The 21,743-nt window shown below is 43.0% G+C and overlaps 1 protein-coding gene and 1 long non-coding RNA gene across 5 annotated transcripts in view; one reads left to right on the top strand and one right to left on the bottom strand.

Annotated features, from left to right (window-relative positions):
- Positions 1–12,579: 12,579 nt before the first annotated feature.
- gata2a (GATA binding protein 2a) lies at positions 12,580–21,706 on the top strand. 4 transcript variants are annotated; one of them, XM_044350161.1, is made up of 6 exons: positions 12,580–12,696; positions 12,933–13,346; positions 14,090–14,662; positions 17,442–17,587; positions 19,924–20,049; positions 20,750–21,706. In XM_044350161.1, exons 2-6 carry the CDS (start codon positions 13,118–13,120, stop codon positions 21,047–21,049), a joined length of 1,374 nt encoding a protein of 457 aa, XP_044206096.1. In that variant the 5' UTR covers positions 12,580–12,696; positions 12,933–13,117; the 3' UTR covers positions 21,050–21,706. The 4 variants fall into 4 exon arrangements, with proteins under 4 accessions (XP_044206096.1, XP_044206094.1, XP_044206095.1 ...); XM_044350159.1 differs by having other exon boundaries at positions 17,430–17,587; XM_044350160.1 differs by lacking the exon at positions 12,580–12,696 and adding an exon at positions 12,716–12,799 and having other exon boundaries at positions 17,430–17,587.
- Positions 14,671–21,743, bottom strand: part of LOC122981437 — a 64,644-nt gene continuing 57,571 nt past the window's right edge. The window contains exon 3 of the long non-coding RNA XR_006403238.1: positions 14,671–16,822. This is a non-coding gene — a long non-coding RNA (uncharacterized LOC122981437). The remainder of the gene's footprint in view (positions 16,823–21,743) is intronic.

Here is a 21,743-nt window from a genome sequence, read left to right as displayed (position 1 = left end):
ATAAAAATAAACCACATTTGTACAACCACTGGTGACCCTTTTAAAGCTGGTACTTCAGAGGGAATTTCCAGCACATTGTCGCCTTCCTTGTTTCAGAGCTACCCCACCTATCAGCCTCTCCTCCCCAGTGAGCAGAGCAGCCGACCTGCCTCCATCACAGCCGGAGCCCAGGACAAACACATAGGGTCAGTCTGAGGTCATTGCTTTCCCTCTGAGGTCATCAGGGGTCCTGGCAGGTCACTTCCTGTTCCATAATAACAGGCCCCCTTCCACTCACAATGATAATGTTAACATATTGTATGTGCCATACAATAATCATTCTGAAAGTACACAGCAGGGGAAAGCAAAGACAATGTCTGTTAGCGCTGATGCTCGGTGCTGGTGAAAGGCCACACAATGGCATTTTTGTTTGTGTGTTTGTACTTGAGTGGAGATTTGAAGCAGTGAGAGTTCGTCGAGCCGCAGAGTCTCATTCTCACAGCAGAGCACAGCAGGCAGACTGCAGCTCACACAAGTCCACCTCAACACCAGTGACTGTGCGGAACAAACACTGAGCTCACGTCTGCTTGCCTCTCTGCAGCGATGCTATCAGGCCTCTCTGAGTTTGCATGTCTGACAGACATTGAAAATTTGTGAAATCAAGCGAACTGAATTAGTTTGCTTAAATCTGAATTATTTTTCTTAAATTTCAAGGACATGCATTCATTTTGAGAGTGAAACAATGTCCTTGAAAATGTTTTTAAAATCATAATAGATACCCACAATTCATCAGTATGCTTCAGCTCTCAGGCCTGCTCGTCATGCTAGGATCAACACTTTACATCCTGAAGTAAACCCTGTGATGGAGATTCATGTTGATACAGTACGTAATGAATGGTCCATACTTATCACATACTAAAGGTGAATTTTAGGAACTAAATGAAAGCTAAAAGTAAAAATCCTTCACTTTTAGTAAAAGCTATTTATTAAATTTCTTTTTTAAGAGGGCTTCAGAGGTTTCATAAGTTGGTTACAAGTAGCCTGTTTGGGTCCCAGATGGCTGCAGTACAGAGAGAGTACAAAGCACTTCAGAGACATGTTTTTGGCATGTCTGTACAGTATTCATCATCATGAACAATACTCTTAATCTTAAGCAATAAGCAATTCAGAACTGATTGTGTTTGCCATCACTTCCCATGCATCTTAATTTTCTGGTTTGTGGCACAAAATTGAAATATATCAATCCTCTGAAATATATCAGCCTCTGATGTAGGCTACCTCAAACTACCTCTACTTCCCGTTTAGTTTTCTTGTTTCCAATGTTTATTTCATGGGTTAATTGCTACTAGAAATATTAAAGATTTCATACAATTAAAATCAACTTAAAGAAATTATATACACTGTAGTAGTCTTTTGTGGAATAACAACTGAGAAGATGTTTAAAAAGAATGAAGAATGGGGCAAATGTTGGCTCCTCCTCTCTGATTGGCTATTCCTGCTCTGAGCCTATATATGATTAATAATGTGATAATTTGAGAGCTGCTCTTAAAGGTTGTTCTTACACTTCACTGTAAGTAGGAATAAGTCACTTGATAAATGTGTCTTATTTTTCACTTTCAGTGAAGAACTTTTTTTACTTTTTACTTTTACTACTGCTCTTTAGAGACTTCTTAAGTCTAATTCTGAAGAGTTTGAACTCAGGCCCACACGTTGTGTCAGAAGTTAGGCCTTTGATGACCCAATGCCATGACTTACCCCAAATAGGCCGCGTGTGAGCCCTTAAATTTCATGAAGCCTTTGAAAAGTCTTGCTGTCACAAGTACCTCACTGCTAGACTCTGTCTGCCTCGTAAGTGGGCCTGACTGAGTATGGCTGGACCTTAAGGCTTATGTCATCATACAGTGTTTCGTCGATGCATTTGTTTCCTCATTTGTCTGTTCTACCACTGATGGGGCATTGTCTTGTGTGGTATTGGTGTTTAGTTGATTTGAGGCCTTTCAGTCTTTTCACTTCCAGCCCTGTCCTCCTGGCCCAGGATGTGATTACTGGTCGCAGAAGAACTGCGGTTTATCTGTTGGCGTAAGCGGAGCAGAATACTGTTAAAACCGGAATTCATGTGCAGCACTGTATCCTGATGTGGCAAACCGTGCGTGTGTGTGTGTGTGTTTGAGGTGGATGAGGGGGTTTGTACAGGGTGTTGGACTGGTTGGGCCATGTGGTTGAGCTGTCATGATCCCCCACAAGCATGAAGTTGATTATTATCTTCCCTTCCTGAAGTATAGTAATGATGCAGAGTGTGTTCTTTCTTTATCTGCCAGAAATAATGAATATGCAAAAAAATGTGGAGTCAAACTAGGTATCTTTTGAAGCGGTAATCCACAAGCCCTGGGCCTTGTGATGTGGTGGTGATTGATTACATTGAGGGCTCACCTGCAGCACTCTCCCTCTTAATCTTTCTCGCTCTAAAATACACACACACAGACACACACACACACACACACAAAGAGAGAGGCAGAAGTCACCAGTCAGGGAACAATATCCTGCTCAGAAGACCCTTCACAGCACACTCTCATAAATCACTGAGACAGAGCCACCACCCTCACTGTCAGCATGTTATTGTGCACACACACACACACACACACACACACACACACACACACTCAGGCCCACGTTCCTCACGACATACATTCATTCAACTCAGTCAGTCCTGCTAGTCCTGCATAAAAGGATGTCAACGAAAAGAAGAAATATGAGTTGAATCTAAACTCAAAACTTGCCCTCAAACACACCTCACCTGCACTGATTCCCCCTGGCTCTGCTTAAAACACACATCCTCACAACGGCAGCTCTGTGTGCCCGCTCTGCTGCAGGCCTCTGCACCGGCCATTCCTCAGTGACAGGGTGCCGGGATGAGGGGATGAGAGGCTCTGAAGGACGAGGTGAGGGACGGATGAAAGCCACCGCGGCTCAGGTCCCGGGGCCCTGCGTCCTGTGCAGGTGGCAGGTGTGATCGGGCCGGGTGCAGAAGCGTGAGGGCGAGGAAGAGGAGGACAATGAAGGCGTCTGTGGCCCTTGTTGCAGCTGCAGGAGACAGGGAGGAGCGGGGCTGACAGATAAGACAGTCAGACAGACAGAGGAAGGGGAGGACAGCGTAGGGAGCGCAGAGATGGAGATGGGACTTCAAACAGAGGATTGGGCCCTGGGTGCGGAGAGACGCATTCTTGTCTGGCATGGAGGAGGTGGGGACGGAGGGAGAACAGGAAAGATGGGCGGCACAAAAAAAAAAAAAAGAACGAGCATCAAAGTCCACTGTCGTATTCCTCCCAGGCGGATGTTTACATCTTGCACACTTTTGCTCAAAGCCTCTGTGCTCTGCCTATATCTCTGTGCATATTGATGTCAACCTCCCTCTCTGTATGGATTTGTATCGATGAGACAGTAATCCTCTTCCCTTGCCGCCCTTGTGTGCAACTGTCCACAGCTCCCACTAAGACCCACTGATCTCTGCCACATGGCGCTCCATCAAAGCACCGATGGTCATGCCTCTCAGGGCAAGTTTTTGCCAAAAATCATGCCCGCATGGCTCATGTATGTCCCTCAGTACAGAGGATAAGCAGCAGATGAAGGTCTAACGCTCCTTAAGACTTTGTATCATCTTGTATCACATGAAGGCGAGTGAACAAAGCTGTTCTCTGTTAAAAAAGCACTCTTGTCTGAGCCCGCGCACACGCACACGCACGCACACACGTTTCCTACTTTCTCTATCGGACCTGATTAGAGTGACAGGGGCACTTCCCATTGGCTGTGAGAGTGGCCCTCTCCTTCCCAGGGCAGCCAATTTCCCCTACTCCAGAGCTGATAGGAAACTTTGATTGTCCACTGAGCTCAGGAGAGACAAAGAGATTTTTCCTCTTGCAACCCACATATCGTTCCATCACATCTCAACCTACAATCTCCCTCCCCACTTGCTCTCTCCTCCTCTGCTATACCATCTGTCCCTCTTGAACTTTCTTGCCTTATTTCCATGAAGCCATACTCACTTTCTGTTGTGGGCTGCAGATTGTGAGTCCATTAAACTGGCACTGACTGCTTTGATGGGCAGGAAGTTTCACTTCATGTGGTGACATCTGCATCCTGTGACACAATCCTAACCTATGTAGGCCTACATGATCTACTGTCTTGGCTCACCACTGTCCTCTAATACCATTAATACTGTGAGCACAGGCAGATGCTACAAAAAGCATTTGCATACTGATATGTTCTCATGTTGGGTGTGAATTAAACTGAAAGTGTGTGCGTGTGTTTGTAGGGTGGGTGGGAGTGGTGGTGGTGGGAGGGAGGCAGTATAAACGAGGCGTCTAAACATGTGGAGAGAGCCAACAGGAAACATCTCCCTCTCTCTCTCCGCCCGATGCTGGCCTTCCCTGAGAGCACACTTCCTGTCAGAGCTCCTCTAACTTCCTGTCCAGCCACCGGGAATCCCAGCTGGAACATTCCAGCTGTGCAATAGTCTCCCTGCCCTCTCTGGGCTGCTTGCTTATTACAATTTCTTAGTTGCTCAATCCTTTAGAGACATCCATGCACATATACTGTATGTAGCACGCACACACACACACACACACACACACACACACACACACACACACACACACACATAGACAGGACTGCTCCTGTAGTGCTAATGTATCCCCTCCTCGCCAGGGGTCGCTACATAACAGCATATTTTCTCCTACTGGACATCTCTGTGTCTCTCCTGCAGTGTGAAACTCTCCGCCTCAGTGCTGTGGGGATACTGGGCTCCTCTATCTGCTCAGAAGCCTCTCATTTATATTACTAGTTTCAGCGCAGGAAGATGCGCACTGCTATTAGTCTAATGGCATTAAATGAAATGGCACATGCATGTTTATGAATGTGGCTTCACGCGGGGCCATATGGGGTGGAAAAAAAAAGCAGGTTTAGTGACTTTGTGTATGACCTTTTCGGAAAGGGAGCTAATCCCGAGCTATAATAGACTCCGGGACCGATATGGAAAACTGCTGCACCGTTATCTCGGTTGTCTAGGAGACCATCAGAGCACCGGGGCCGGTGGAGATGCCACGGTATTAAAAAGGGGAGTGTGCGTTTGCGTGTGTGTGTATTGGCAAATGTTTTCCTTTTTTTGTCATAAGTGTCACTCATAAATACTGCATTATATCTCATGCTCGATTATGGACGTACAACCATTTTTTTTCCCTGCCACATTTGGCCCGCAGTGTTATGATTTTCTTCTTTTTTTTTGTCAGCATGCTGAAATTATAAATTCAATTTTGAAGACATAGGAAAAGGTCAGTCATGAGAAAGGTGAATGAGGGTGCCATGCTCGGCTCGTTATTCGTTAAATTAAACTGCACTCGCCTGACATCAATTATAAAATTTAGTAGGTCTTCTGTGTGCTAAATTATAGCAGACATGGACTGTTAACCAAATGCCACAGCAGTTTATTTAAGTGATAACACGGGCCTAATGTGAGGCCCGTTTGCTCCGGAGGGAAACAGGCCTACTGACCAGACAAAAACCAAATCAGAGAAAACTAACGGTGCATGTTAAGCGGCTTAGCCTGTTGTGAAACTGAAGATAATGCTATAATGCTATGTTTAGATGTGTTTATTAGGAGGGGGTCGTTTTCACAAGTGCAATTATAGCTGGAAATTGAGCTTATCACGTTATCTGTATTTTATGCTGTTATCAAGAGATAACCCTAAAAATATATTATAATAATGTTTTAAAATGTTAAAATCAACTGTGACTGTCTGGCTATAAAATGTGTGAGTATATTGTCTTGGTTTGCAAAAAGTCAAAATTAGCTTTTACCACAATATATATATAGTTTCCCAACGGTGGCCTAAATTCAAACATGGCTACGTCTATCCCAGGACACTAGATGGGACTAATCAGAGAGATAGGCATCATATCACAGTGATGTATGTTTAATATAGCTTGTATTGATATGTAAAGTGTGTGTACCAATGGTCTGGCCAATAAACTCCCTCTAATGCCAAATAGAGCCTATATTGGCTGTACCGCTGCAGCGCGTAAAACGTGTAAATATTTCTCATTCCCTGTGCCTATCTGTCTCTATCAACCTGCGGGATCTCCCCCCCACAAATGATGCATTAGATGCATTGAATGTATTTGTTGTGCAAGTTTGAAAAGGCGGCGATAATCTGGGAGAGGGAGATAAGGAACACCAATTTATTCAGCAGCACTTTGGACCCCGCTTCCAGCCTCGGTCGGTGCTGACACCCCCAGCAGTTTGCTGATAACGATTAGGCCATTTATTATCTTCACAGAGAACAAAGATTGCGTGGTGCCGATGAAATATTACCCCTGGTAATAATCAGAAGAAGAAGGGCCCTGGCATCTAATGCAGTGTGCATATAATATCATGCCTGACGAAAACAGTGCACACACACAAACACACACAGTCTCGTGCAGAACATGCAAACATTTGATTAACACAACAACTGCAAGGAGCCACAAATATAACATTAGGTTAATGTTGTGAATTTGATTTATTGATAGATTTATTGATAGATCACCGATAAGTAGTTAGTGTATTTTTTTGCAAAAACCAATTGTAATAGTAGCCTAAATTTGCTGGTTGTCATTTCAATGAGTAATAATTCCCTGACAATGCCTAAAATATTATTGTTGATATAAAATTTGAATTCATGTATTTTTTATTTATTTGACCATCTGATTTTATTCTGCTGCTCTGGTGAATTGTTGTCGGATGTGAGAGACCTTATTCTCGTAATTCTTAACTGAATAGATTCTTCTTAACTCCTCATTTTAAAAGGCATAAATGTTGCCTCAAATGTTTTGTTTGCATAGCCTAATTATATTAATATTGAGTATAGACTACATATTCTAACTGTAACATGTATGTCATAGAAATAGACCATAATTTGGTCATTATTAGTTTGACTTTTGATGATTAATAATAATCAAAAGTCAAACTAATAATGCTGTGTTTTTCTGATAAAGATATTTTCTTCCATAGTCCAAAAAAATAACAGGCAAACTTTAAAAAGAGAGATTTTTAAATCTATTTAATCTCAAAAAGCCTCTAATCTCTTATATAGACTTTATGAGTCAAAATATTTTGGTAAACCATACTTAGCTTGGTTATTTGTTATGCATGCTGGACAAAGTTAGCCTATGATTCCATGAACGTTCATTTTGTGACAACAAATAATAATATTTCTGAACTCTCAGATCTGCTCTGGTGATTTTAAACATTGAAACAAATGTAATTAATTCAGTCAGAGTTCACATTTCTTTTTTCTTCTCTTTTTTCCCCCTTTCAGCTTTTCTTTCTCCTCTTTTTGTGTGCGTGTGCACTCTGGGGAGCACGAGCCCCGAGTTGCAGAGGTCCTCTCGCCCCTTGCACCTGCCTGGCTCCAGAGCCGCGCACGAGCCCAGGTCGCGTGCAGGAGATTTTAGGGGCTTTGCATGTTTTACAAAGTTGTTGTGACTGTGTGGGATATAAAGCACAAAAACAGGAGGGAGGGAACCGTATTTTTCTTCTTTAACATGTTTAACGCAGTGGGCGGGGGAGGACCAGGGGCTGAGAGTCATGAAGCAAAATCTCAGTAAGTCAATTAGCACAGAGTCTGTCAGCCTTTTACAAAAGCAAAACTAAGAAAAAAATGAAGACATAACATGAAAACAAAATCAAATATCATGAAGAAAGTGTAGCTTATAGGTAACAGCTGCGCCTTTAGGGACCTGCGAAGGACTGGACAAATGTCAAATGCATTTACCCTCTAATTTCTAAGTTCAAATCAAACTTTTTTTGTTGGCAAGCCGCAAAAGTTGGTCATTTACAGCTTACTCCCAAACTGCTCATAACGATTGTGCATGTTATTATCTTGCACCTCGAACAAGAGGGGACCAGGGACCTCCTTTGGCCCTTGAAGGACTCCAGGGAGTCCTCAGCAAAATGAGCAGTTATTTAATTTCTGTATTATTTGACTGCGAGGAGGTGTGAAAAATGTGCGTTAAAATGCTCCTACTGTTACCACCATTAGTAAGCATTTTTACATAAAATGATAACAGCAAAAGGTTGTCAGAGGAGGTTCAGATGCCGACATTTAAAAAAAGGGTTTTGTAGCAGAAGGGGAAGGTTCAGATGAAATATTGGGAACCTCGGGGGCAAGTTAAACTCTATTGATCACCTCTTGGGAACAGGTATTGCTGCCAGTTTCTGTCTATTTAACTGCGACCCGGAAGACAGGCTGCTGGCTGACGTGCCGTTACGTTGCTGTGTGGCTGCAGCCTCTCATATGGCCACAGAAGTTTTTTGCTCATATTCAGAGAGGTTTGGATACAGCGAGAGACTGAGCGCAGACAGACACAGCTCTCTGCCGGGCGATGAGACAGAGAGCCGCGATTATAGGCCACCGGTTCTTCCATTTTGTCTCGACAGCATCTTTAAAACAGCAGAGACCGTCTGGACACCTTTCCGCCATCGCTCGGTTATTTTGCGCCGTTATTTTGGAGAGAGACGCCGGAGCTGCAGAGAATCAGATGGAGCCACTTTCTCGGGTTTGACTCAGAGAGCGCAGACACTCTGCTAACAGAGCAGGCAAGTCAATCGTTGACATTTTTTAGACTATCTGCTAATTAAAAATCTTTTTGGGGAATATTTTTGACGTTTAAAAATTAAAATAATAAGTAGTCCAAAGCTATAAGTAGGCTATAGCTGTAATTATAGTTAAAATGTGTGGGTTCTCATCGATTGATAGTATCATTACTGTAACAAAAAACAATGAGGTTATTTTTCTGCAACATATAATTTCTATGTCTGTTAAGGATGTTTGCTGATTTTACGTTGTTAGTAATTTTTAGCTTATATTTACCTTCATATTCAGTCTTAGCTTGTGACGCTTATTCGGATTATTATCTGTATAAACCTCCATAACATCTGAAAAGCGGTAAATATGACTTACAGTATAAAAGTCTTAATGTAACATAAAATATGGTATTCAGCTGTGTTACTTTCATTAGATTACAGCGTAGTCTGTTTTTCTTTTTTATCTTTTTAGAACCAAACAAATTATTTTTTATAATTGAGTGAACAATGAAAATGCGCCCAAATTTAAGCCACAATTAATAATGAATGCACATAAAGAATCCTTCAGTATTTATGACATTTTGAAGATTTCACACCGGTCACGTAAATACAAACGACAATCAATTTTAATACTGTGTGTTGCCGTGGGCAAGGTGCTCTACTCCTGGAAGAAAAAAAAAAAACACACTTCTCGATCACGAAATGGATTAGTGTATCATCAGCATGATATTAGTGACGACAAAGTATTCAATTGTCACGCTTTAAAATGCATAATGACTTGAGCAATCCTCTTTCATCAGCAGAAAGAGCAATCACATCACTACAATGGCTGAGCAGAGACAGGGGAGGGCTGGGGGTCTCCACAGGCATGCAGGAGCAGGAGTGAACACATAGCACCTTTTCCACAAACCTCTCTCTTACCTGTTCTGTTGTCTGCGCGGTGCTTTCTGGACTGTGTGTGCATGCATTAAATACAGCAAAGTAACAGTGTGAAGCTCTGTGTGTGTCAGTATTAGACTGTGTAGCTTTCACACAGTGAGCCTGTAAAAAAAACTCATATGATTCAGTTTGTTTTTTTTTAAATGAATGAATGACTGAATTGATGAATGAACGAGCAAATTTACAAACTGCTGTTGATGAGTTGTTGCTGCATCTTTGACACACTATCAAACAGTTTTTTATGCAGAGCCATTACAGCATTGTAGAGAACTTTTCCTAAAATGTTCTGTATTTATAGCAACCAAAGAAATATCTTCTGGTGCACAACCCCTTTTGTTAGGTGTGCAGTTCATGCGTTATGTCCTGCCCTATTCTGAAATGTTATTATTCTGAGCTCAAACTGCTTAAATGGCAGTGAGTGGTGCTCTCATAGCATCATCCAGGCCCCTCTCTCAGCCGATATATGGTCTTGTGTCTGGGTGCTTGTGGCCATAAAGCCCCTCAGTGCCCTGGCTCTATCTAATTAGCCGTGAGTAAAGGGGACAATAATGCTTCAGCTGGTTTGTGTCATTCTCTTCTCTCTGGCTCTGCTTATCTTCACAAGCCCCACTGTGGCTCTTCACACCCCCCCAACCCCCCAACAAAACACATACACATACACATAGAGTCATGTACACACACACACACACATTTGCACAGTCACACACCTCCACTCTGGATAATGATGGATGACCATGCCCAATGGGAACAAACAGGTAGATAAAGCCAATCTCATTTAATAACAGCATGGATCGGAATGATAATCTTGTTGTTCATTAGCCACTGTGGCTGCACAGCGATACAGTTGTTGCACACAGTTCTCACCCGGTGCAGGAGGTGTTGTGAGAGGGATAGTGTTCTTCAGTCTAGGATAGCATCCTTGTGTGAAACAATACTGCTGTGTCCTTGAGAAAAGACAGAGGGAGAGCAACAGCACCCCCACCACCACCCCACCCTCTCCACTAACCCTCACCCTCTCCCATCTTTTGTTCCAGCACAGATACAAATGGGATTAATGAAGGTATAAATTACAGAGGGCTAAATCCTGCTGAGTAATCCATTTGGCAAACATGCAAACAACAATGGGCATGCTGCAGCAGCTAGTCTGAGCCTGACCCGCTCTCCAAGGCCTTGTAGTTAGCACAGCCAGAATGCATCGCATGCAGGCACACATGCTGACCACTGCAGGCTACAGTGACATGTTTAACAGTCTGCTCAGAAAAAAAAAATGTCCTCCACATCAGGAGCATCACTGCTCATCCATTCAAGCTCAAACAGAAGGAGTCCTTGTTGCTTCAGGTCGAAGCATGTGTGGCAGCAATTAATCTTCAGCATAAAATAGCTTCTTTTCATTGTAGATATACATACGGTGTGTTATTGGTTATCGGTGTGCACTGTAATACAATATTTTTTAAAGTCACAATAAATAACTGTATTAAGCTAAAAATATTCTAACTCCACCTGCCACTGTGCTGCGTGCTTTCAGAGGAATGTCAGTTATTCAGGTAGTCAGCCCTACGCTGCCCCACATGCACTAATTTGTTGATTTTAGGAGTTGACAAGCTCAAAGGGCTGAGCTCATCAACTCACTGCCCCTGGTTACATGCCAGTGATTTACTGACTGATGACTGACACACACACACACACACACACACACACACACACACACACACACACACACACACACACACACACATACACACACACAGCAGGTATAGCATTAGATCAGAGCATGATTGTCGCCTTGATGACCTGCATCGTGTCATTAGAGTTATGAGGGTTTTTTTATCTGGAGAATTTGTAAAGGTATCAGAAGCTTCACACAAACTCCCACCCCCCGTGATTCTGTGACGTCAGGTCCCGGCGTCGGTGTGGCGACCAGTCTAGGCTCCGAGCACCCTCCAATTATTCCCCGTCAATCACAAACACACACACACACACACACACACAAGCGCGCGCGCAGGCCCATATCGTCATTGACACAAGCGCGTTTTACGCACGAATTTCAGTCAATTCTGCTATTAAATAGAATATCATAGAATAAAGGAAAAAAAAGTACTTTTATCTCTTGATCCACTGGCATAATGTGCTTGTATAAACAGGCAGCAAATATTGCGCATAGCAATAATAGCAAAACAATATGCTTCAGTTACTGGTTTTAATTTCTGTTTTAAGTGTTATTGTAAGTTCTGAATGAGGGCGTTAAGAGACACTTTGATGATCACCAACTGGTTTTCATATAGGTGAGGCCTTGCGCCCATCCCTGGTGCCACCAAGAGAGAAAGAGGCGCCATTAGTATGCAAACTGTGTTTGATTGCTCTGTCCCCGAGACAAAACCTCTGTTTTCACAAGAGGAATGCCTTGCTACTAATTAAAGACAATTAGGCGCTCCCAACAATGGGGCCAATTTCTGGGTCATAAATCGACTCCTCCTCTGTTGGTTTTAGAGGTGCTGAAAACTCTGTTTATTTACATAACAGCAGTAGGTATGCGAAAAACAACACTTAAAATTATAGGTGGGATTATAAGGCTCAATCACCAACTTAAATCGTTAAAAGAAAAAAAACATTTTGCAAGTAGGTGCAAGATTTAATTTTTTTTATTGCTCCAAAAAAACCTCTACAATAGTTAATATTCTCAAGAATATTTTGCAGATGGACAGGTGAAGGCGGCTTACTATGTGATAACATTTTTAAATCATATTAATCATGTCAATAATAAGCTATATATTGCACAAATGAATTTCCCTCCGTGTTAAATGTCTGTCTTTAGGCTTATAACCGCTAAAAAAAAAAACAGATTATCAAGGGCCGATTGCTCATTCAGTGTGATCTTCATGAGAGAGAAAGACCCCCGAGAAATTACACTGCTGATTGATAAGTCTTTTAGTTTTTCGGTGCAGGGAAAGAAGGAGAGCAGGGATGCGGCGAGCCAATTGTGGCAGGGCTGGTTGTGATTGGCTGAGACCGAGGCCCCGCCCCTTGTGGCTTGATATGGGAATTTACTGGCGCCAGCCGCATCAGTCTGCGCCACATCTCATTAATGAGCCTGAGCACTGCACGGATCAGGAGGTTTACACATCCAAGCTGTATTTGCCGTCAGCTGATCGAAATTGCAACAGGTATCCAGAGGAAACATTTGTTTTTTTTTCTTTATGCGGAGACGGGATGCATTGGCTGCCGTGCATTACTTTGTTCCCGACATTAAATCTTTAGGACCTCAAAGTGTGTCAAGTATATTTCACGTATCCATGATTAGATGTACATATAAAGGATGCTTCTTCTTTGCATGGGAGGAGAGATGGAGCGGCCGCGATGTTTTCACATGAATTAACATTTTGTTTTCGTGTCTTTGCAGGTGAGAAAGGAGGAGACCGGGTTATTTAAGGATTCTATTTCTGAAGTAAATAAACACAGCCGAGACTTTCACAGCTCAGGAACTATATTGTAAGGAGGATTTAACTTCCACTTGGAGGTAAACATAGCCTAAAAGTAGCGCAACACAGAAAGGCATTCAGAGGAAAGGAGACGACCAGCTCAGCCATGGAGGTCGCAGCGGCCGATCAGTCTCGGTGGATGGCGCACCATCACGCAGTGCTGAACGGCCAGCACCCGGACTCTCACCACCACAGTCTGAGCCACAACTACATGGAGCCCATGGCGCCTTTACTGCCCCAGGACGAAGTTGACATGTTTCTCAACCACTTGGACTCTCAAGGGAACCCCTACTACACCAACTCCCGGGCAAGGGTCACCTACAGCCAAGCACACGGTAAGATGCGCACAACTTTACTTTGACACTTTAATTTGAGATGTTTTCTAGCAAGTTTAAAAAGCTTTACATTTTATTAAAAGGTACTAATACATTTTGTATGGTATAATTAATCCATGAATAAATAGAGGTTGGCCAGTGTGTGCGTGTGTTTGTGGAATATGCATATTAATTTTGTGCAGAAAATATTTACCAAGTTAATAATTCATGCAATGTGTAGTAATTTACTGAAAAGGTTCTTCTTGACATTTCTGGGCCGATACAGCAACATAAAAGGAATTTCTAGCAAATGACAGCGAGAGGAAAGGGAAGTATGTCATTTAACCCCTCTGTGTTGGGGCAGGAGTTTCTGGAGGGAGAGAGAGAGGCACTTCCCGGATATAAAATAAAAACCGCAAATTTACTAATAACAATCTTTAGTCCGAGAGCTGCAGCTGATGAAAAGATACTGCCCTGACGAGTAGCTATGCTTTTTGTGTTTTCTGCTGCCAGAAGGCCTTTTCCCATTTTAAATAGGCAGACAGTGTGAGGCTTCTCCGCTCTGTTTAGGATAATTAACTGAATGTGAGAAAAATCTGCTATTTTAAATTAACTATCAGTATTTTATCAACATCTGGAACTGGGGAAACTAAATGTCGGACTTGAGTAATTCCGAGCATTTAACAGGTAAGATAGTCTATGACTTTTGTTATGCTTTGTAAACTCATAAAAATATATATTAAATAGATTATTTTGAATTTCAGCTCGCCTCACTGGGAACCAGGTTTGCCGACCACACCTCATCCACAGCCCCGGTATTCCCTGGCTGGACCCCGGGAAAGCAGCCCTGTCCGCTGCCCACCACCATAACGCATGGGCGGTCAGCCACTTCAGCAAACCCGGCCTGCACCCCACCGGCTCCGGCTACCCTTGCAGCAGCAGCACCGGCACAGCCCCGGTTTCGTCGCTCACTCCGGCGTCCCACTCCAGCCCGCACCTATACAGTTTCCCCCCTACCCCTCCGAAAGACGTGTCTCCGGACCCCGGCCCTACCTCTCCGACCTCCACCTCGACCAGGATGGACGAGAAGGAGTCGATCAAGTACCAAGTGCAGCTGACAGACGGCATGAAAATGGAGAGCTGTAGTCCGCTCCGCAGCGGCCTGGCCTCGATGAACAGCCAGGCCCAGACGCATCACCCCATCCCGACCTACCCGGCGTACCCTCTGCATACACCCCACGAATACAGCGGCAGCCTCTTCCACCCCGGCAGCCTGCTCGGCGGGTCCTCCTCCAGCTTTACGCCCAAATGCAAAAGCAAAGCCAGGTCGAGCTCAGGTGAGTGTCATGTGTGTTTCTCCCTTACATCAGATGGCAGATTAAACTGATATGGCCTAATGAAATAATTATGGTTTATTCGGCTGAGCGGTGAAGCGCTACACACTGTAGTTTACCCAACCAATCATCAGTAGATAAATGTTTCATTTCTCACCATCTAATATTATAACTTACTTTGTCATACTTGTTGTTGTTGTTGTTGGTATAAGAGATGTTACAAAAATGCAGGGGCATTACCAGGCGGGAATTTACGTCAAAGTTCCTTTTACATTTTATTTATTTTAGGTTGTTCCCGCACTAATGTAATTCTTAATGCTGATGTCATGTTTTGAAAGCAAAACTTGTTGCTCTAGTGGGTCACATGAAAAAAGAGTGAAAACTTTCGTATCGGGCACTTCTCTCTTCTCCAAACCTGCCCGTTTGTTCTATCATCGTCCCACCGCACTCGTAAGAAGCATCCACTATAAGAGGTTGTTCACTTTTAAGAGGAATCGACCTTAGATGGAACTCATCGGACTAATCCAGGGCCATCGTGATCATGATTTAAGTTTTTTTTTGTTTGTTTGTTTGTTTTTTGTTGTTTTTTTTGTTAGAGTATAGGGTTGATTTGAATGATTGGGTTCAGGCTTACTTAAACGAATTAATTATTCACTGATATCTACAGCCTTTGTTTTGTTGATCTCGGAACAGATGAAACATTGACTAAATTGATGGATCTTTCACGAGATTTTTTTACTTATTCAAATATACTCGAGGTCTCATTGTGACTGGTTTCCATAACGTCATGTGCAGAAAGTCAAATACCTTCATCTTCGTGCCATAGGCTTGTTTTCTTTCAAATGTGGCCTTTATTGCACTTAAAAATGAAGGAGTCACGACGCCCTGGCTCCTGCCATATCCTGTATACCTCCAAGGGAACAAATCACGACCCTCCACCCCGCCCACCGCTCTCCCCAGTACTAACAAAGCACAGGCGACAGAGCCCTGCTGTTTGTGTTTTTAAGCATGGCCTTGGCCCAGTGCACTGACATGAAGTGGAGGCAACCAAGTCCACAGTAGATCTGCTTCTCTCTCTAGATGAGGGTGTATTCAATAACACTGTTACGTCTGTGCATCCGCTCTCCGTTTTGGAGAGCAGTGTATTGAGTAATTCTGATTAAAAATGCACATAATTGGTTTTTCCCTTTACTCCGAATTCTAAGAGTCAGAGAAATTGTTTATAATAAAACATAGCCTATTATCTGACTGTCTGGACAAGCACCTGATTCAATATACTGTGTGTTGGGAGCGATATTAAGGGAAATACTTAAAAATAAATGTGCAGACATTTGAAAAACAACTCAGTCTGGTAATGGGTCTGTAATTTCCCCACATTGTTCCAGCTGCTGTACTTTGAATTAATGGACAAACATGTCAACAGCAGAAATGTTAACAAGCTGCTCCAAATGTAGTTGTCTAATTATCAGTATTGTCATCCATTGTCCAGCTGCTTCTTAATCCACCTGGGGAATGCTCACTGGCTGATAATCTGACTGAATGTGAGCTTTTGTAGCAGAGAAATGTTATACTGTGACATTTAAAAGAAGCTGGCCAGACTGTGCCTGAATCAGTAACACAAACATATCAGCTACGGCATTAAAAAAGACTCTTATCTATCAAAGTCGATGTCCAGTGCCAGTAATGGTGATTGATTGTTGTACAAAATGCCACAATGACATTTCAGCTGTCAGTGCATATACCTTACAGTGGTGTGGCCTCCTGTTAAAACCAGAACTCCTGCAGTCTACCCCAACTTTTCACATGAAGCTTTCATCTTGCCATTTTTATTTCAACACTAAACATTGCATAAGACTTAGTACATCAGTCATTGCTGGTGAATATTTAAAGTATTAATGACCCCGCTTTAATGTGGTTGCTTTACTTGCGAAACACTTAAGAGGAAGAGAAGGGAGGTACAAAAAAAAAAAAAAAACGCTGAGGTGCATTTCAAAAGGAACATAGCTTTTTGCTCAGGTCAGACTCCATTGTAGAGCAAGGGTGGGACTTTGGGTGTCGCTGGCATTATATCAGGAATAATGAGATGATGCTCTAGGGAGTGAGGGATACTTGAATTAAATGAATTGGTCGGTTTAGCAACAGGCTGTTTGAAGTCAGTCAAACCTGTATGGGAGAGGAAAGAGGGTGGGAATAACTAAAAAAGCAGGTTTTTACATAGAAGAGCCCAGGTATGCACATGAAATCTATCCCAGATATTGTACTATATATCTAACAGTGAATAATACAGACTTTATCAAAATGATGCTGGATTGAAAGCCATTTCTATATTATAAATTGAAGCCAACTGGCATACAAGCTTTTCATCAAAGACAGCAACACTGTCCGGCACATTTAATACCACCACCACACACTTATATTTCCCCTCGTGGGTGCCCACTGAGCTGATGAATAATGTAGTCCTAATTTGATGGTGAGTCTCATTCTTCTTGTTGGACACCTCTGGACATGTTCTGGCTGTCTGTGGCCTCCCCACTCTGGATCGGTTTACATAGAGGTGTCTGTGTCCATGACAGCCATGCACACTTGGTACACCTGCACTCTCATATGGACAGACAGATTTTGACTTCATATTACAGGGCCAACCAGGGCCACTCATGTCGTTCAGCTCTGTATAGTTGCCCGACTGGACTGGACAGCTGCTGTATATGGTTCTTCTGACTGAGGGTGAACTTTTTAATTATATAAAATTTCTTCTTGTTTCCTTCTCTTGAATTATATGCAGAGGGCCGTGAATGTGTAAACTGCGGTGCCACCTCCACCCCTCTGTGGCGACGGGACGGTACCGGCCACTACCTGTGCAACGCCTGCGGACTGTACCACAAAATGAATGGCCAGAACCGACCACTTATCAAGCCCAAACGTAGACTGGTGAGTCCTACTTCTCTCTCCATCGCTTTACTCTGAGAGAAGGCACCCAAATATGAGCACAAAGCAGATGCCGGCTGCACAATTCCAGGAAAGTTATATTTTCCCTATGATCTTCCTGGAATTGTTTGTCCCTCTCACCCCCCGATGATCCGCCTTCATGGCCTGTTACAATACTGCTACTATTGCCATTGTTCCTGCTATCATTATTGCTGGTACTTCTGATACTGTTACTGATACCAATGCCCATGCTGCTTTAGTTAACACCATGCTTGAGTAAATGAAAAGCAGCATGGACACATAACATTGTTGTCGTTGATGTACCACTGCTCCAGAGCTGCACAGACACTTCTACCATTAACCCTACTGAGGCTGGACGTACTTCTATGTGGCCACATTTTTTTATTTCATGAATTTCAAATCAATTTGTAAAACAGTGTATTTTAATTCGTTTTAAAATATCTATCACAAACAAGAGTACAAAAATTATTTTTATAGTTTTTTATTATTTTTTATTATTATTATTATTCAGTAACTCATGAATCCTTTATTGTTCAGAATGGAACTGAACAATAATGAATGTTTTATTCTTTTATATGGCAGTGGTTGTTTTGTGGACACTTTGTTGTTGTATTTCAGAAATGGCCATAAATAACAACAACTTTATATAAATTAAAACTATTTTCTCTGTCATTTAACAATGATAATCAATTGGTTATGTGCTTAGTAAAAATTAAGATAACCATTGTGCTCCTAACTTAATAAGTATTGGTAACTGAAATAAATTAACAGCAACATCGTCAATAATAATAATAATAATAATAGTAATAATAGTAATAATAATAATAGACCTAATAATAATCGCGGATTAATTACTGCTTTAAAATTAAACAATAAAAAGTTTCACTGCGCTATAATCTCTTTACAGCAATAAAAAAAAGAGGTCTGGACTTTTTCATTTGCCCAGGCTAATTATGATTGCAGAGGCTGTAGCCTGGGTCTAATGGTCTTCATTAACATTAGCTGGTAATTTGACTTGCCAATAAATTGGCCGTTATCAGGCGATCCGCAGAGATATTCTCTGATGGGCTTTTTTTGAAAACACCAAACCTCATTTTTTAATCATATTTTTTTCGTGTTGTTCCTTGACCACCTCCACGTCGTCCCTCCCCGTGAAAAGTCCATTACATTTTCCACTGGGTCGGCCCATGTGGCTGTAGCTTTTGCATTTTCAGCTCAAGTGTTTTTCAGAGTTGTGTTCAAAGGGGCATCCAGTTGTTTCCTATCCGGATATCTGCCCGGCCCAGATAAGGAAGTCAGGCTCCCGGCTGTTTCCGCCTTCAACCAGCGCGCTGCATTCTCTATGGCCAGCCTGACATACACTGTAAAGAGATTATCACAACACTGGAGGAGCCGCTTATGTGTGAAGAGACAGACCGTGAGGGGCGGGGATTGGAAAATAAATGGATTTATGTTACTCTCTTGTTTGTCATTCTCGGTGGGCAGTGGTACAATCTTAATGCGCTTTTTAAAAAAATTATGCGTTTAAGTTATTTTCGCACAAAAATGACCAGGGCGGTTATTGTTCTCCAGGTCACTAGCAACGAGTCCACCTGAAATTAATTAAAAGAAAATCCTGGATGCTGCCTGCAAAGCAAAGAGCCGGAGGGTTCTTGCATGTAAAGCTAATGTTTCTTATTAAGTGTGAAGAATTGATCCGTAATGGACGCAGGAGCACACAGCCAGGCAGGACACCGGGTCTTATACACGACTTGTAGCTCAGTTTCCCTGGATCAGGATAAATAGAGGGTTTATACAAGGCCTGCATTCTAACATGTTAATAGTAGCATAGCCTACTTATTTTTTTTAATTCATTAAATAGGATCATTCCTAGCAGGCGTGTGCAGAAACAGGCATTTCGCAGAAAAATGTCTCCATATCTTATTGCGCAAATTAGAAAATTCGATCATGGTTGTAGCGGTCTGCCTACATGCAATTGATTTAATAGAGGAGTTAAGTAATTTTTCCAGTCTGAGTGTCGCTTCTTTTGATGCTTTTCTGCACATGGTTCTGCGTTCAAAGTTGAAACCTCACAAAAATCCACGTGCCGCCGTTTAATTTAAGAAAAACTTTCTGTCTCTTATTGATTTTGCGCTGAGGCAGAAATCACAAATTCACTGCATGCAATGTGGTTTTGATAACAGATGATAATGATAAGCCATAGGTGTATAAATAACACTATATTCCCTGTGTTTTTGTCCAGTTCAGTGTCCGCGCTGACCTCTCGCCACCATGTGAATGGGTCATTATTCCTCATGTGTTTTCTCTGTTTCCTTCAGTCCGCTGCAAGACGGGCAGGCACCTGCTGTGCAAACTGCCAGACCACCACCACCACTCTGTGGAGGCGCAACGGGAACGGAGACCCGGTGTGCAACGCCTGCGGCCTTTACTTTAAACTGCACAATGTAAGTAGCCTGGATTTTTTTTTATTTTTTATTTTTTATGAGAAACACAAACGCTGCATTAAAGTGTGAGGTTCTGGGGGAGGCGGGTGAGAGGCGGGGGGGGTGGTTGCTGGTCGTTAACTGGTCAAGTGGGCGGACAGCTCCTATCGATTTAGGAGCAGAGAAGCTGTGAGAGTGTGGAGGCAAAGCCTGCTCACCCTGTCGAGCAGAACCCACCGGTCCTCTTTTTTTTATTAATCCATCGTTGTTTCAATGGGGGGCGTTACTCCCCGGAGAGGCTGCAGGGTGGGACTGTCATTCAGTGTAACTGCGTCGGTTACACTGATGAGGATTTGTCTGAGGCTGTTCCTTTCAGCTCCAGCCAGGCCCTCATCCCCATGTATTCATATTGACCAGAACGGTTCTGTTTGGTTTTAAATTAGACAAAAGCTAAAAAACGCCCCTGACTGGTCTTATAATGCAGCTATATATGCAAAACAGCTGCTCATTATTTATAACATTTATTTCACACTGCTGTCATTCGTATTGGACTACCATGAAAGAAATGCATGTAAATCCTAATTGGCAATGCAATATGGGACATATTCCTGGTGACATATTAAATAATGAGCTGGAACTAACAGCAAAATAAACCTTAAGTATTATAATGTACTATTCACACTGTCAGTGCAGCTTTGAGCTAATGTGCTGCTTTCCACAGGTCAACAGACCCCTGACTATGAAGAAAGAAGGCATCCAGACACGCAACCGCAAGATGTCCAGCAAGTCCAAGAGGAACAAACGAGTAGGGGACGGCTTCGACGAGCTATCCAAGTGCATGCAGGACAAGGCCTCTCCGTTTGGCGGTGCCCCCGGCCTCACAAGCCACATGACCCACATGGGTCACCTGCCCCACTTCAGCCACTCGGGACACATGCTGCCTACTCCCACGCCCATTCACCCTTCATTCAGTCACCCCCACCACTCCAATCGCTCGCCGGTCTGGGCTGAGCCTCACTGAGGCTCCACGAGACCCAGAACTCCTCCTCAGCCTGTAGGAGCCACCACATTGCCATTAACACTAAATGGCCTCCACATCAAGCCGAAAGCTGAGCAGACTTGTTGCGTCATGTACAGTGGTTGGAGGGGAGGGACTTTCAGTTGGACTTAATGACTGAAGGTCATGTCTTGCCTGACCTCACTGATGGGACGCTGCAGAGATCAGGACTTCAGCGGACTCTGTGAAGACCTAATGTGACGAGGGCTTTGCGTGTGACTCCCCCGGGTGACTGAGGCTTGCAGGAATGGAGTGAATGGAGACGCTTGTCATTCTTTTTGCTTATTTTTACTAAGTCACTTTGGTACCCACCTCTTCTTGACCCTGTAACAGGAGACTCACGAGAGGTCTTAAAAAGAACCGCTGTTTTCACCTCATCTCATTATATACTGAGATTCGTGCACCCTGTCCATCCCCCGGCTGTCGTCAGTAACTGCAGTGGACAGACAGACTCTTCAGTGCTGGAAGTCTAAAGACTGGCTGAACACAGACAGCTACAGCACTCGTACACCTCTGTTACGAAGCAGTCCAATGCAGACTATAGTACCCACAAACCAGTGCTCTCCTCACATGCTGGATTGTACACCACCACAATGCTCACCTGTTTTTAATAACGGACTTTTATGGAAAAAAGACACAGTAAATAGAGTGTTTATAA

This window comes from Thunnus albacares, chromosome 4, assembly GCF_914725855.1.
Source record: "Thunnus albacares chromosome 4, fThuAlb1.1, whole genome shotgun sequence".
Lineage (NCBI taxonomy): Eukaryota > Metazoa > Chordata > Actinopteri > Scombriformes > Scombridae > Thunnus > Thunnus albacares.
The sequence above is the reverse complement of the archived record's forward strand: the minus strand, read 5'-3'. Positions and strand labels throughout refer to the sequence as shown.

What these genes read in the sequence shown, in the direction of transcription:
- gata2a (XM_044350159.1), top strand. Translation starts at nt 13,118, where the DNA reads ATGGAGGTCGCAGCGGCCGATCAGTCTCGGTGGATGGCGCACCATCAC. An exon ending in CAAAGCCAGGTCGAGCTCAG is followed by an intron (nt 14,663 to 17,429) that starts GTGAGTGTCATG and finishes TTCCTTCTCTTG; the next exon opens with AATTATATGCAGAGGGCCGT. An exon ending in TTTACTTTAAACTGCACAAT is followed by an intron (nt 20,050 to 20,749) that starts GTAAGTAGCCTG and finishes TGCTTTCCACAG; the next exon opens with GTCAACAGACCCCTGACTAT.